The sequence below is a fragment of the Symphalangus syndactylus genome, chromosome 20 (genome assembly GCF_028878055.3).
Source record: "Symphalangus syndactylus isolate Jambi chromosome 20, NHGRI_mSymSyn1-v2.1_pri, whole genome shotgun sequence".
Classification (NCBI taxonomy): domain Eukaryota; kingdom Metazoa; phylum Chordata; class Mammalia; order Primates; family Hylobatidae; genus Symphalangus; species Symphalangus syndactylus.
The window spans coordinates 65,177,280-65,190,390 of NC_072442.2; the positions used below are offsets into that span (position 1 = coordinate 65,177,280).

General features: G+C 54.5%; 1 protein-coding gene and 1 non-coding gene across 3 annotated transcripts in view; both read right to left on the reverse strand.

Annotated features, from left to right (window-relative positions):
• LOC129477062 (TBC1 domain family member 3B-like) overlaps positions 1–13,111 on the reverse strand; it is a 35,827-nt gene that overhangs the window by 18,303 nt on the left and 4,413 nt on the right. For both annotated transcript variants that reach the window (XM_063629668.1, XM_063629667.1), the window contains exons 3-5: positions 5,772–5,979; positions 4,219–4,274; positions 2,400–2,476 (exon numbers count right to left, since the gene is read on the reverse strand). In XM_063629668.1, the coding sequence (XP_063485738.1) occupies positions 2,400–2,476; positions 4,219–4,274; positions 5,772–5,979 (341 nt within the window). The remainder of the gene's footprint in view (positions 1–2,399; positions 2,477–4,218; positions 4,275–5,771; positions 5,980–13,111) is intronic.
• Positions 5,423–5,524, reverse strand: LOC129470869 (small nucleolar RNA U13). The gene has a single exon (XR_008653388.1). It is a non-coding gene; the product is annotated as a small nucleolar RNA U13 (small nucleolar RNA).

Sequence of the window (13,111 nt, forward strand, 5' to 3'; positions counted from 1 at the left end):
TGGGGTTTCGCCATGTTGGCCAGGCTGGTCTCGAACTCCTGACCTCAGGTGATCCACCCACCTTGGCCTCCCAAAGTGCTGGGATTATAGGCGTGAGCCACTGTGCCCGGCCTGCTTTTTTGTCTTTGAATTCTGTAGATTAGCCAAACCCTTGCGATCTATGCATTAAGCATGAGGTGAGGGTGGAGTGGGCTCTCTGACAGTGTGTGTGCATTTGTGTGTGCTTGTGAGTGTGGATGCCTACTCCTTAGACTTGCTTATGTCCCCAGAGAGCCAGGACCATCTTGGAGTTTGAGAAAATGTTACCAGAATGGCTGAGGAGCAGATTCCGGATGGGAGAGCTGTGCAAAGTGGCCGAGGGAGATTTCCGACTGTGTTTGCGGTAACAAAGGGAGAAGGGCCCTGGGGCGGTGGTCTTTGGGGTGGGTAGAGAGGAGCAGGTCAGTGACAAGATGTTAGAGAAACAGTGCTGCCCCTTGCTCACCATAACCACAGCTACTGTCTCTTACAGTGGCCTCCTCGGAAGAAGGAATTTGCTTATGGGGTTGCAGGCCCTGGGATGGGGGTTCCCGAGCTTCAGAAGAGAAAGAGAAGGAGACTGCCAACAGTGGCTCCCCTCTCTGCATTTTTCTTTCTTTCTTTTTTTTTTGAGACGGAGTTTTGCTCTTGTTGCCCGGGCGGGAGTGCAGTGGTGCGATCTTGGCTCATTGCAACCTCTGCTTCCCGGGTTCAAGTGATTCTCCTGCCTCAGTTTCCCAAGTAGCTGGGATTACAGGCATGCGCCACCACACCTGGCTAATTTTGTATTTTTAGTAGAGGCAGAGTCCCACTATATTGGTCAATCTGGTCTTGAACTCCTGACCTCAGGTGATCCACCCACCTCAGCCTCCCAAAGTGCTGGGATTACAGGCGTGAGCCGCCGCACCCAGCCCCTGTCTCTGCCTTTTTGGAGGTGCCTCCACGGTCTCTCTCTGTTCGCTATCTGGTTTAGGGAAGATCTGCCTGCTGGGTACTCCTTTTCCTGCTGTTTACCCTGTGTGAGTTCCTGTGACCCCGGGTGACTTGAGGCCCCTTTTGCCCCTGGCAGATGGAAAGTGACAAGGCTACTTTGACAGATCTCTGGCTTTTGGATTTTTTTTTTAAGTCCTTACATATCCTATGACCACCTTTTCGTTTTTTTTTTTTAAACGGAGTTCCAGGCTGGAGTGCAGTGGTGTGATCTCTGCTCACTGCAACCTCCACCTCCCTGGTTAAAGTGATTCTCATGCCTCAGCCTCCGAGTAGCTGGGATTACAGGCATGCACTACCCGCCTGGCTAATTTTTGTATTTTTTAGTAGAGACAGGGTTTCACCATGCTGGCCAGGCTGGTCTCAAACTCCTGACCTCAAGTGATCCGCCTGCCTCGGTCTCCCAAAGTGCTGGGATTTCAGGTGTGAGCCACCACACCCGGCCCCTTTTTTGACTTTCTTTCTTTCGACCCCACCTTCCTTCTGCCTCCCTGACATCAAGAAGAAGCACATTTTGTGATGTCCTGAGACTCCCAACAAGGGGGTGCTCAGTACCCCGAGAAAACATCTCCCCCAGGGGACTGTCTATGCCCGGGCACGGAGGAAACAAGAGGAGCAGAAGACCAGGTGTTCCCTGAGTTTTCCGTCTGGCTCCGGACAAAGGCAAAGGTTGGGGCAGTTCCACGGGAGGCGGGTGTTCAGGCTGCTCCATGAGCAGAAGCTCCCGGAGACCCTGATGACAGCTGCTGAGGAAAACAGGAAAAGAAAGTGGGCGGCAGCGTTTTGTCTTCCTGCCTCTGCCTCCCTGGGCACAAGGCTAGTGAGCTGCTTCCTCAGCGTCAAAGCCCAGATCAGAAGGCAGGGAATGTCGGCCAGGCAAGGTGGCTCACGCCTGTCACCTGGCGCTTTGGGAGGCCGAGGCGGGTGGATCACCTGAGGTCAGGAGTTTGAGAACAGCCTGACCAACATGGCGAAACCCCATCTGTACTAAAAATACAAAAATTAGCCGGGTGTGGTGGCGCATGCCCGTAGTCCCAGCTACTCGGGAGGCTGAGGCAGGAGGATCGCTTGAACCTGGGAGGCGGAGGTTGCAGTGAACCGAGATCGTGCCACTGCACTCCAGCCTGGGCGACAGAGCAAGACTCCGTCTCAGAGAAAAAAAAAAGAAAGGCAAGGGATTGTGAGAGCCACGCCTTGCTGCCTGTGGACCTCAGCTGAGGAGGCTCTGCCAGGCTCTGTTGCCAGGCCACCTCGCCCATAGCCCCTCTACTGTTTGGGACACCCAGGCACATGCAGGCACATGGAAGGCAAGGAAATAGAAAGCAATCAAAGTGGCCTCAAATTTAGAAGCAGATTACTGAACTACAGAGCTTTAAAAAGTCCGTACTCACTGTTAATGAGGTGAAGGTCATACACATCCCACCAAAGCCATTCAGAGCCAGGGCGATGAAGATGAGCACAGAGAGAGCTGTGGGGAAATGGAAAGCTCGTGAGTGGAGGAGACTCCAGCTGAGCTCCTGGGAAGCCGGGACCGGCTCAGAGTCCTGAGCGGTGCAGGCTCCCTGTAAATCCAGTAAATGCAGGCCAGGGTTAGTACCTGACATCTGGGGAGTGGAACTGCCCCTTTCTCATCCCTCCTCTAGCCTCCTATTTCTTTTTCTTTTTCTTTTTTTTAATTGAGACGGAGTTTTGCTCTTGTCACTCAGGCTGGAGTGCAAGGGCGCCATCTTGGCTCCTACAACCTCTGACTCCCGGGTTCAAGTGATTCTCCTGCCTCAGCCTCCCAAGTAGCCGGGATTACAGGCATGCGCCACCACACTCGGCTAATTTTTGTATGTCTTGCCATGTTGGCCAGGCTGGTCTCGAACTCCTGGCCTTTGGTGATCTGCCCATCTCAGCCTCCCAAAGTGCTAAGATTACAGGCGTGAGCCACCGTGCCCAGCCTCCTCTTGCCTATTTCACAAAGCGTGGGCTCTTGAAAAAGGTGCACACCCACCCTCTTTTCTCCAATTAATATTAGCAGTGTCCAGGCAGTGACTCACGCCTAGAATCCCAACACTTTGGGAGGCTGAAGCAGGAGAATTGCTTGAGTCCAGGGGTTCAAGACCAGCCTGGGCAACAAAATGAGAACCCATCTCTAAAAAAAGTTAAAAATTAGCCAGGTGAAGCCAGGCGCGGTGGCTCACACCTGTAATCCCAGCACTTTGGGAGGCCGAGGCGGGTGGATCACGAGGTCAAGAGATGGAGACCATCTTGGCTAACACGGTGAAACCCCGTCTCTACTAAAAATACAAAAAATTAGCCAGGTGTGGTGGCGGGCGCCTGTGGTCCCAGCTACACAGGAGGCTGAGGCAGGAGAATGGCATGAACCTGGGAGGTGGAGGTTGCAGTGAGCCGAGATCGCGCCACTGCACTCCAGCCTGGGCAACAGAGGGAGATTCCATCTCAAAAAAAGAAAAAAAATTAGCCAGGTGTGTGTGTGCGTGCCTGCAGTCCCAGCTACTCTGGAGGCTGAAGTAGGACGATCACTTGAGCCCGGGAGGTCCAGGGTCCAGTAAGCTGTGACTGCACCACTGCACTCCAACCTGGGTGACAGAGAGAGACCCTGTCTCTAAAACAAAACAAAACAACAACATCAACAAAAAAAGAAACAGCAGCAAGCAGGAGGCCTAAGGAAGCTACTTCACTGAAACCAAAAATATAGGTTCCTGAAAATCAGTAGATGAGCCTGGCTGAGATTTCGGTGAAACTCAAGTCCTTTTTTGGTGTTTGCTCTATAATCCTTAAAACAACGGCTCCACCTGAACAGGGTTGTGGACCAGGTGGCTTCTAAGCTATCCTTCATGCTTTGGCCTGTGCTGCCTGGAGGGGACTCGGCTCGTGACTTCTGCACACACCGAGGACCGTGCCCCTACAGCCGGCCTGGTTCTTAGAACTTGCCTCTCAGGTTGGCATCAGTGAGGGCCTGGCTTGGTTTGGTGATGAGATGGAAGTTGCTCATATCCTGGCAGCTCCTGTCTGGGGTGGCTGCTCCCTGATCCCGCCGTCCATTTGAGGTCAGTAACTGAGTAGAGGCCTAACAGGTGTCCCCTCTAACTTGAGCAGTGAGCAGCAAGCCCAGGACAGTGTCCAAGAGCAGGTGGGTCTGGGAGCAGCTCGGGGCGCTCTCTCCCCAGTCCCTGACAAAAGATGGAGGAAGAGCACACTCACCATTTGGTATACTTGCTCCATACGCAATCAGCAAGCAGGAAACCGCGAAGCAGGCGCTAAAAGCCAAGCAGAAACGGAATGTTATTTACCATTATGACTTTATTCAGTGTTATTGTTTTGTTTTTGTTTTTTTTCTTTTGGTTTTCCTTGAGACGGAGTCTCGCTCTGTTGCCCAGGCTGGAGTGCAGTGACGTGATCTCAGCTCACTGCAACCTCCGCCTCCTGGGTTCAAGCATTTCTCCTGCCTCAGCCTCCCGAGTAGCTGGGATATTACAGGCGCCCACCACCACGCCTGGCTAATCTTTGTATTTTTAGTGGAGACGGGGTTTCACCATGTTGGCCAGGCTGGTCTCGAACTCCTGGCCTCAGGTGACCCACCCACCTCTGCCTCCCAAAAAGCTGGGATTACAAGTGTGAGCCACCGTGCCCAGCCCATTTTCATTTTGTATATGTATTATAAAGCACATTAAGAATGGCACAGGGGGCTGGGAGCCACTGCACTCCAGCTCCAGTTGCTTGGGCAACAAGAGCAAAACTCCATCTCAAAAGAAAAAAAAAAGAATGGCATAGGGGCCAGACACGATGGCTCACGCCTGTAATCCCAGCACTTTGGGAGGCTCAGGCGGGTATCACGAGGTGAGGATATTGAGACCATCCTGGCTAACACGGTGAAACTCCGTCTCTACTAAAAATACAAAAAATGAGCCGGGTGTGGTGGTGGGCGCCTGTAGTCCCAGCTACTCGGGAGGCTGAGGCAGGAGAATGGCGTGAACCCGGGAGGTGGAGCTTGCAGTGAGCCGAGACTGCGCCACTGCACTCCAGCCTGGGCGACAGAGGGAGACTCCATCTCAAAAAAAAAAATTAAATAAATAAATAAGTAAATATGAAAAAAATAAAAATATAAAAATTAGCTGGGTGTGGTGGGCGCCTGTAATCCCAGCTACTCGGGAGGGTGAGACAGGAGAATTGCCTGAACTGGGGAGGCAGAGGTTGCAGTGAGCCGAGATCACGCCACCGCACTCCAGCCTGGGCGACAGAGCAAGACTCTGTCTTGGAAAAAAAAAAAAAAAAAAGCACAGATATACATCATTTATAATTCCATGTGCTTATCATATTGGCGGTACGTGTTGACAATCTTTTTTCTGGTGGAGCTATAAGGTCAAACGGGCTGTGGAAACCAGTGTTTTGTTTTGTTTTTTTTTCTCATCAGATGGATACTGTGCCAGCTTCGTAACAAGGTTTGAGGGAAGCATGTCTCACATGAGAGTGAAACCCCAGTTATCGCGCTTATGAACTACAAAGCGACCGGAAACCCATATTCTTAGCGACAAGCAACTCCGGTCCCCGGGCGGCCTGGAGCCTGGAGCTTTTCTTATTTGGCACTGGAGCACGGCGAGGACCACAGCACCTGCTGATTCGGTGGCGGACGGGAGGGCCTTCAGGGAGCTCCACGGTACACCTGCTATCAGGTATGACCAGGATACCCTTCTGTGGGGAACTCAGCCCAGGGGTCCACCTGCCCACTCCCTGCCCCCTAAGGGACCCGCACTGACCTGCCCAGCAGCCTGAGCTTCCTCGGGCCATACTTGTCCATGACGATACCCAGGGGCAGGGTGATGGCACTGAGCAGAAAGGAGCCCACAGTGAAGGCCAAATTTAGCATCTCATCCTGCGCCTGGCAGCTGAGCCAGCCGTTCATCCAGCTCGCCTCCTCGTGCCCCGGCTCTGCTGTGCCGCCCACTGTGCCATTGGTGACATTCTCTGTGTGAAGAGGGAAGGAAACCCTGACCTCAGGGTCATGACAGGGTTTCCCAAAGATCAGAAGGGCAGGTGCCCATTCAGAGTCCCCCCCACTGGGAATGCCAGGGCTGGCTGGGGGCCTCTCGAGGGCTCAGGCTACCCCTGCAGCAGGCTTGGATGGCCATTTGGCCCAAGTTCCCTGGAGTGAAAACGTAGAGGTTCTTAACTTTTGTGGGGGCCACGGACCCTTTGAAGAATCCAATAAAGACCTCCCCAGAAAATGCACACCAAGGTTTATCCACAGTTTCAGGAGCTTCGCGTGTCCCTTGAAGAGCAACACAGCCCAGGCTGAGAGTCCCGTTTGAGAGCATTGCCACCCTAGAACAGCAGACCTCAGGGCCCAGCCTTGGCTGTGGGGCCCCAGGCTGGCGAGAACCTTCTCACGGCAGCTACGTCCATGGGGACAGACTGCAGCCAATATGGAGGCAGACCCCAGACCACTTGGGAAGCACAAGCACTGGTCTCACCCCAATAGCCTGGTTCTCCTCTGTCCATGTGGGGAGACTGGGGCACCTCCTTCAATGGGAAGTCCAGCTGCCTTCTCAAACATAGAACAGATGCCACCTTCTCCCCCTGATATTTTCTTTTTCTTTTTTTTTTTTTTTTTGAGACGGAGTTTCACTCTGTTGCCCAGGCTGGAGTGCAGTAGCACGATCTCAGCTCACTGCAACCTCGGCCTCCCAGGTTCAAGCAATTCTCCTGCCTCAGCCTCCCGAGGAGCTGGGATTACAGGCACCTGCCTCCGTGCCCGGCTAATTTTTGTTTTAGTAGAGACGGGGGTTTCACCATGTTGCCCAGGCTGGTCTCAAACTCCTGATCTCAGGTGATCCTCTCACCTCCGCCTCCCAAAGTGCTGGGATCACAGGCGTGAGCTGCCGCACCCCACCGATATGCACCTTTCTTATTTTCCTTGCCGGGGTCATTGTGATGCCATCCCATGGCCATGCCCAGACCTCGCTGGGTGCTGAGTCTGGTGTGTCTGCCACACCCAGCCCTTAATGGCCCCCTCCAAAGTCCACCCAGCACCAAAACAACACAAAAAGGAAGAGAAAAGTGCTGTGGCAGCTGAAGACGGGAAGGTGGAGGACGGGCTGGGAACGTGGCTGAGAAGCTCTCCTGGCCGGGACTGCTAGTTAAGAGATGCTGACTAATCCTGCAGGAAACAGGAGCCGACTTTGATTAGATGTGAGGTCACACTGGGAGAGTCAAGCAAACGCTTTTCTTCCGATAACTGCCTGCCTTCCAATTGCAGCCCTCTGGCGCCAGGGCTGTAGCGCTGAGCTTTGCAAAGGCTTGCTCGGGCCTCCCGGGGCTCCTCCAAGGTCACTGGAAAGGATGCGCACAGGTGGAATCGTGCTTCATGCCAACGTGTGGCCAAGGAGCCCCGCCGGGGCCGTGTGGATGACAAGCGTGGAACTGGAATCTGGTTTCTAGCTTCCAGTTTTTGTTCCTCCACTTTCTACCTGCATGACCTTGCTCTAGCTCAGTTCCCTTATCTATAAAATGGACATCATATAATGATAAGATCCACCTCCTAGGGTTTGGGGGAAGATCAATGAGAAAAACTCAGAAAACCTTCTAGAGCTCACCCAGGCATAGAAAGCACTTAATAACAAACAGCTATAAGTTGCTGCTGTTCTCGTGGTTATTACGATGATTGCCGCTATTGGAGGCTCCGGGTGGAATCACGGCACCAATAGCCGGCACAGAGCCGGATGCAATGGCTGCGGGGAGCACAGGCCCGTTAGCGTGTGTGGAAGCGCAAAGGCACGTCTAATCCCCCAGGGCTGTGAGCACTGAAGGGCAGGGCCTGCATTGTGGTCACTTCTGTGTCCCCAGTATCTCACCCAGGTCTTGGCCTACAATAGCTGTTTACTGAATGAATAAAAACAACAGGGCCAGGTGTGGTGGCCCACGCCTGTAATCCTAGCACTTTGGGAGGCAGAGGCGGGTGGATCGCCTGAGGTCAGGAGTTCAAGACCAGCCTGGCCAACATGGTGAAGCCCCATCTCTACTAAAAATTCAAAAATTAGCCAGGCATGGTGGCACATGCCTGTAATCCCAGCTACTCGGGAGGCTGAGGCAGGAGAATCATTGAACCCGGGGAACGGATTCAGTGAGCCAAGATCACACACCACTGCACTCTCTGTCTCAAAAACAAACAAACAAACAAACAAACAAAACAGAATCAGGCCAGGTACAGTGGCTCAGTCTGTAATCCCAGCCCTTCGGGTGGATCACCTAAGGCCAGGAGTTCGAGACTAGCCTGGCCAATAAGGTGAAACCCTGTCTCTACTAAAAATACAAAAATTAGCCGGGCGTGGTGGGCGTCTATAATCGCAGCTACTCAGGAGGCTGAGACAGGAGAATTGCTTGAACCCGGGAGGCGGAGGTTGCGGTGAGCTGAGATCACACCACTGCACTCCAGCCTGGGCAATAGAGTGAGACCCCATCTCGAAAAACAAAATAGAACAAAACAAAAAAACAATGGAACCAGATCACAATGGCCAAAAGGATCGAGAGAGGAATCAACAGAACCAAGTTGAATCTAGGGGGGATTTAAGGAGATCAGAACCACAAGTCAATCACTTGGAGCCATAGCAATACAACCTTACCAACCAGATTCCCCCTCAGCCACTTTCTCTCGGTTTTCCAAAAACAAGGTCCACCACACGGTCAGCCAAAGCACATGGCAGACGGGGTCCTCGAGCCCGTCAGGGTCGAGCTCAGAGCTTCACGTACACCGCCTCAGCCGGCGGGCCTGGGCCACTCGCCCATCCACAGTGCGGCAGCTTCTGGAAAGGAGGAGCTGCTTTGTGAGCTGGTGTTGGTTTCAAATGCCAGCTCTGCCAGCAGCAAAGGAATTGGCTCTGAAGTCGGGGAAAGAGGGTCTCTACAAAGCAACAGCCATTTCCAGGCTGACATGCAGATAGGAGCAAACCAGCAGAGGTGACAGAGAGGATGGATGGAGAGGGCACGCCAGGGCCCAGGATGGGTGACTTGTGGGGCCATGCACAGTCTGGAGCTAGTGACTGCACAGGGGCCGTGGAATGACTGAGGGCTTGGGGGGCCGTAGGTTCTACTGCTGCAAGCAGGAGCCACAGGCACGAGGAATGGAGTGGGTGAGGCAGCACTGCCTATGAGTAAAGGCACCAGGGACCTCCAGTTACCCCAGGGAGGAACCGCAGCTGGGTCTCTAAACCCATGGGTTTTCTCATCTGGAGCCAGAAGATAAAAATCCCAAGGCTAGGCCGGGCGCGGTGGCTCATGCCTGTAATCCCAGCACTTTGGGAGACTGAGGCAGGTGGACCACTTGAGGTCAGGAGTTTGAGACCACCCTGGCCAACGTGGTGAAACCCCATCTCTACTAAAAATACAAAAAAAATTTAGCCAGGTGTGGTGGCAGGTGCCTGTAACCCCAACTACTTTGGAGGCTGAGGTAGGAGAATCGCTTGAACACGGGAGGCAGAGGTTGCAGTGAGCCAACATCCCAACAGTGCACTCCAGCCCGGGCCACAGAGTGAGACTCTGTCTCCAAACAAACAAACAAACAAACAAAAGTCTTAAATTGATTAGAGATCTGGTCACCCCTTTAACCACATAGGGGAGAGGCAAGGTCAGGGTAGAGGCAAGGGTATCTGTCCTTCCCATCTTTTACCCTGGAGCGACTACACACAGGGGCAGGGACCTTGCACTTAGGCCAACAGCCTTCTCCTCTTAAACAAATCCCTGCCACCAGGCCCTCTGCCGGGCTGCCTGCCTCCAGGCCGTCCTGTCCGGCAACAGATGCGCCTGGGGCGGGGGAGGTGAGCGGCTTCTCCTTCTGCTTGTGGAGCAATTTGAGAGTCTCCCTCCTGCTGGAGGGAAGGAAGCCCTTGGTGAGCCCAGAAGCTCTGTTGACAGTAAACAGCCCACACGCACCCGCACCGTCACAGCCCCAGCAGATGCCCAAACACAGACACACCCAGGCTGTTCCTCTCCCCCTCCTCCCACCTGGGCCACCGTGGGCCAGGAGAGAGACAGATTAAGCACCCAGGAAGTGCCAAGGCGTGGGGTGGCCCTCTGCTTCCAGCCTAGAGCTTGACCCCGGGCCAGCCTGCTCTGCTCCACACCTGCACCTGTTTATTAAACAGATGCCTCCTCGGGGGCGGCCAGAAGTGACCCAGCCCAGCCCGGCCAGAGAAGGTGAACCGAGAAGACAGGCAAGAGTCAGCGTGGCCAGTGAGTGCCAAGAACAGGAACAGGGCGGCTCAGGGGGAGACCCAGGGCCAGGGAGGAGGAACACCGTCCAGCCCCGCTCGCAGAAGACGCACAAGATCTTTACAGAGGAATCAGGGAGATAAGAGGGTGCTGTGGCCCCCCAGTCTCCCCCGAGTCAAAGAGGAGCCTCCCCACACCCCGGGGAGACAAAGGGAGGGGGGCCTCCAAGATGATGCTTGAGGGGGCCAAGAAGTACCTGGCTTGAGGTCCCCTCTCAATTCCTGAGCTGCCCCCTTCCCTGACTGGTTGTTTTCTGAGTCCCCCACTCCAGGGTGCGGGCCCCTGGACAGCGCACCCATGGCCCCTGCCCGGGATCTCCTGTCTGTCAAATCCTTAGTCTATCCGGCAACAGGAAGCAGCATCTCAGTCCTCGGTCCGGCAGGGGAGATGTAGGTGAGAGGTCGGCTCAGACACAGAGCAAACAACAGGCAGGAGGGCACGGACAGGCAGAGGCTGTCCTGGGCTGACCAGGGCCTGGCCCCCGAGCAGTGGTCCCAGCAGCGGCTGCCACGTGCGCAGTGAAAGTGTGTGCCAGCTGCCACGCTCAACGGCTGTGCCCATGCCCACCCCATATTCCCCACGAGGATACTGTCAGCGTATGCCCGAGGGATGCTCAGAGCAGGCAAGTCACTTGCCGAAGGTCTCATGGGGGTCCCTGAGGAAGCTGGGCTTGACTCCAGGCTGTCAGACCCCGAAGCTCCCGCTCTTACCGCTCGGGCTGTGCCGATGCTGGCCTACCTGGGTTAGAGGCTCATATCCCAGAGAGAAAATGCTGAGAGAACAGAGCCGGGAAAAGGCTGCCCATGGCGTCGGCAACACCAGGAGGCCCTGAATATCGCTTGGTGAGCACCGGACTAAGACTGTCCCACGAGGTCCCTGAGCGCCAGCCTAAGCTGGACAGGACCTTCATGGACACCAGAAGCCAGGGGTGGCCAGCGGATGTCTGGGAGGGAAATGAGGTCACGAACCAAGAAGGAGGGAGGCTGGGGCAGTGGGAAGAGCCAAAGCCGCCAGCTCTTCTCTGAGACGCATCCTGAGGCTGCCGGCCCCAGCCTTTAAACCTTCTTACCCGTTGCTATGGAATTTTTAAAATTGCAAATAAACTGGGGGAAAAGTTTAAAAGTCACATTTACAGCAATAAAACTGAAAGGCTGGATTTAAGAAAGCTATCCGGCCGGGCGCGGTGGCTCACACCTGTAATCCCAGCACTTTGGGAGGCCAAGGCTGGTGGATCACCTGAGGTCAGGAGTTGGAGACCAGCCTGGCCAACATGGTGAAACCCTGTCTCTACTAAAAATACACAAAAATTAGCCGGGTGTGGTGGTGGGCACCTGTAATCCCAGCTATTTGGGAGGCTGAGGCAGGAGAATCACTTTAACCCAGGAGATGGAGGTTGCGGTGAGCTGAGATCATGCCATTGCACTCCAGCCTGGGCAACAGACTGAGACTCCATCTCAAAAAAAAATAAAATAAAAAACAAATACAAATACAAAAAATTAGCCGGGTATGGTGGCAGGTGCTTATAATCCCAGCTACTTGGGAGGCTGAGGCAGGAGAATCGCTTTAACCCGAGAGGCAGAGGTTGCAGTGAGCCGAGACTGCGCCACTGCACTCCAGCCTGGGCGACAAGAGTGAAACTCCGTCCCCGCCTCCCCGTCCCCCAAGAAAAAAGAGGTCCTCGAGGCAGCAGAGAAGTCTCCTGTCCACACCTGCAGCTTCACTCAGCCCGTGGGGATCAAGCCTGGCCCCGCTTCCCCAAGGTGGGCGGCAGCCCCTCTGCCCTTGCAGTGACCTCTGTGCCAGGGTGAACTCGCAGCGACCTCTGTGCCAGGGTGAGAAGCTCCCTGCCACCACCACAGGCAGAGCAACTGCAGCGGTCAAGAGCACACAACCGGGGTCGGCCTTCATGCCCATGGTCAGACCGTGAGTGACTTCCTCGGGCAGAGGCCATGATGGCTTCTGGTTTCTATGCCACCCAAACATACCAGCATGTGGCAAGCCCTCAGCAATTCACACGCGCCTCTAACAGGGGAATTGGATCGTCGCCCTCCTCTGCCTCCCTGGCTTCCTCCTGCCTTGGGAAAAAAATTCAGTTTCCCTGAATGGCCTCCCAGTCCCTGCAGGCCCGGCCCCTTCCCACTTCTCTCCTCTCCTCCAGGGTGTACCCTCCTCTCCTGAATCACCCCTCCTCAACTTCCAGGCTTCCGCCTGAACCCCAGAGAGGCCCTCCCACCCAGTAGCAGCCACATCTCCACTGCCGTTCTGGCTCCTGGCACCCTGCTTTCTTGGGGGCCTGACCACCCCCTGGAATTATACAGGTTACACAGGTATGTGTGTGATGACTTGTTTGCTCTGCACCCAGCACGGCACCTTCGTCAATGTTTACTGAATGTTTAGGTTACAAGAAAGAGGGGATTAACGATCCACATGTATGCCTGGAGCAGTGGGTCACGCCTATAATCCCAGCAACGTGGGAGCCCGAGGTGGGTGGATCGACTGAGCCCAGGAGTTCAAGACCAGCCTGGGCAACATGGTGAAACCCCTATCTCTACGAAACATTTAAAAATTAACTGGGTATGGTGGCTCACACCTGTAGTCCCAGCACTTTGGGAGGCTGAGGCCGGCAGATCACTTGAGCCCAAGAGTTTTGAGACCAGCCTGAGCAACACGATGAAACCTTTATCTCTACAAAAAATTTGACCGGGTACGGTGGCTCACACCTGTAATCCCACGGCTTTGGGAGGCCAAGGCGGGTGGATCACCTGAGGTGAGGAGTTCGAGACTAGCCTGACCAATACGGTAAAACCACATCTCTACTAAAAAATACAAAAAT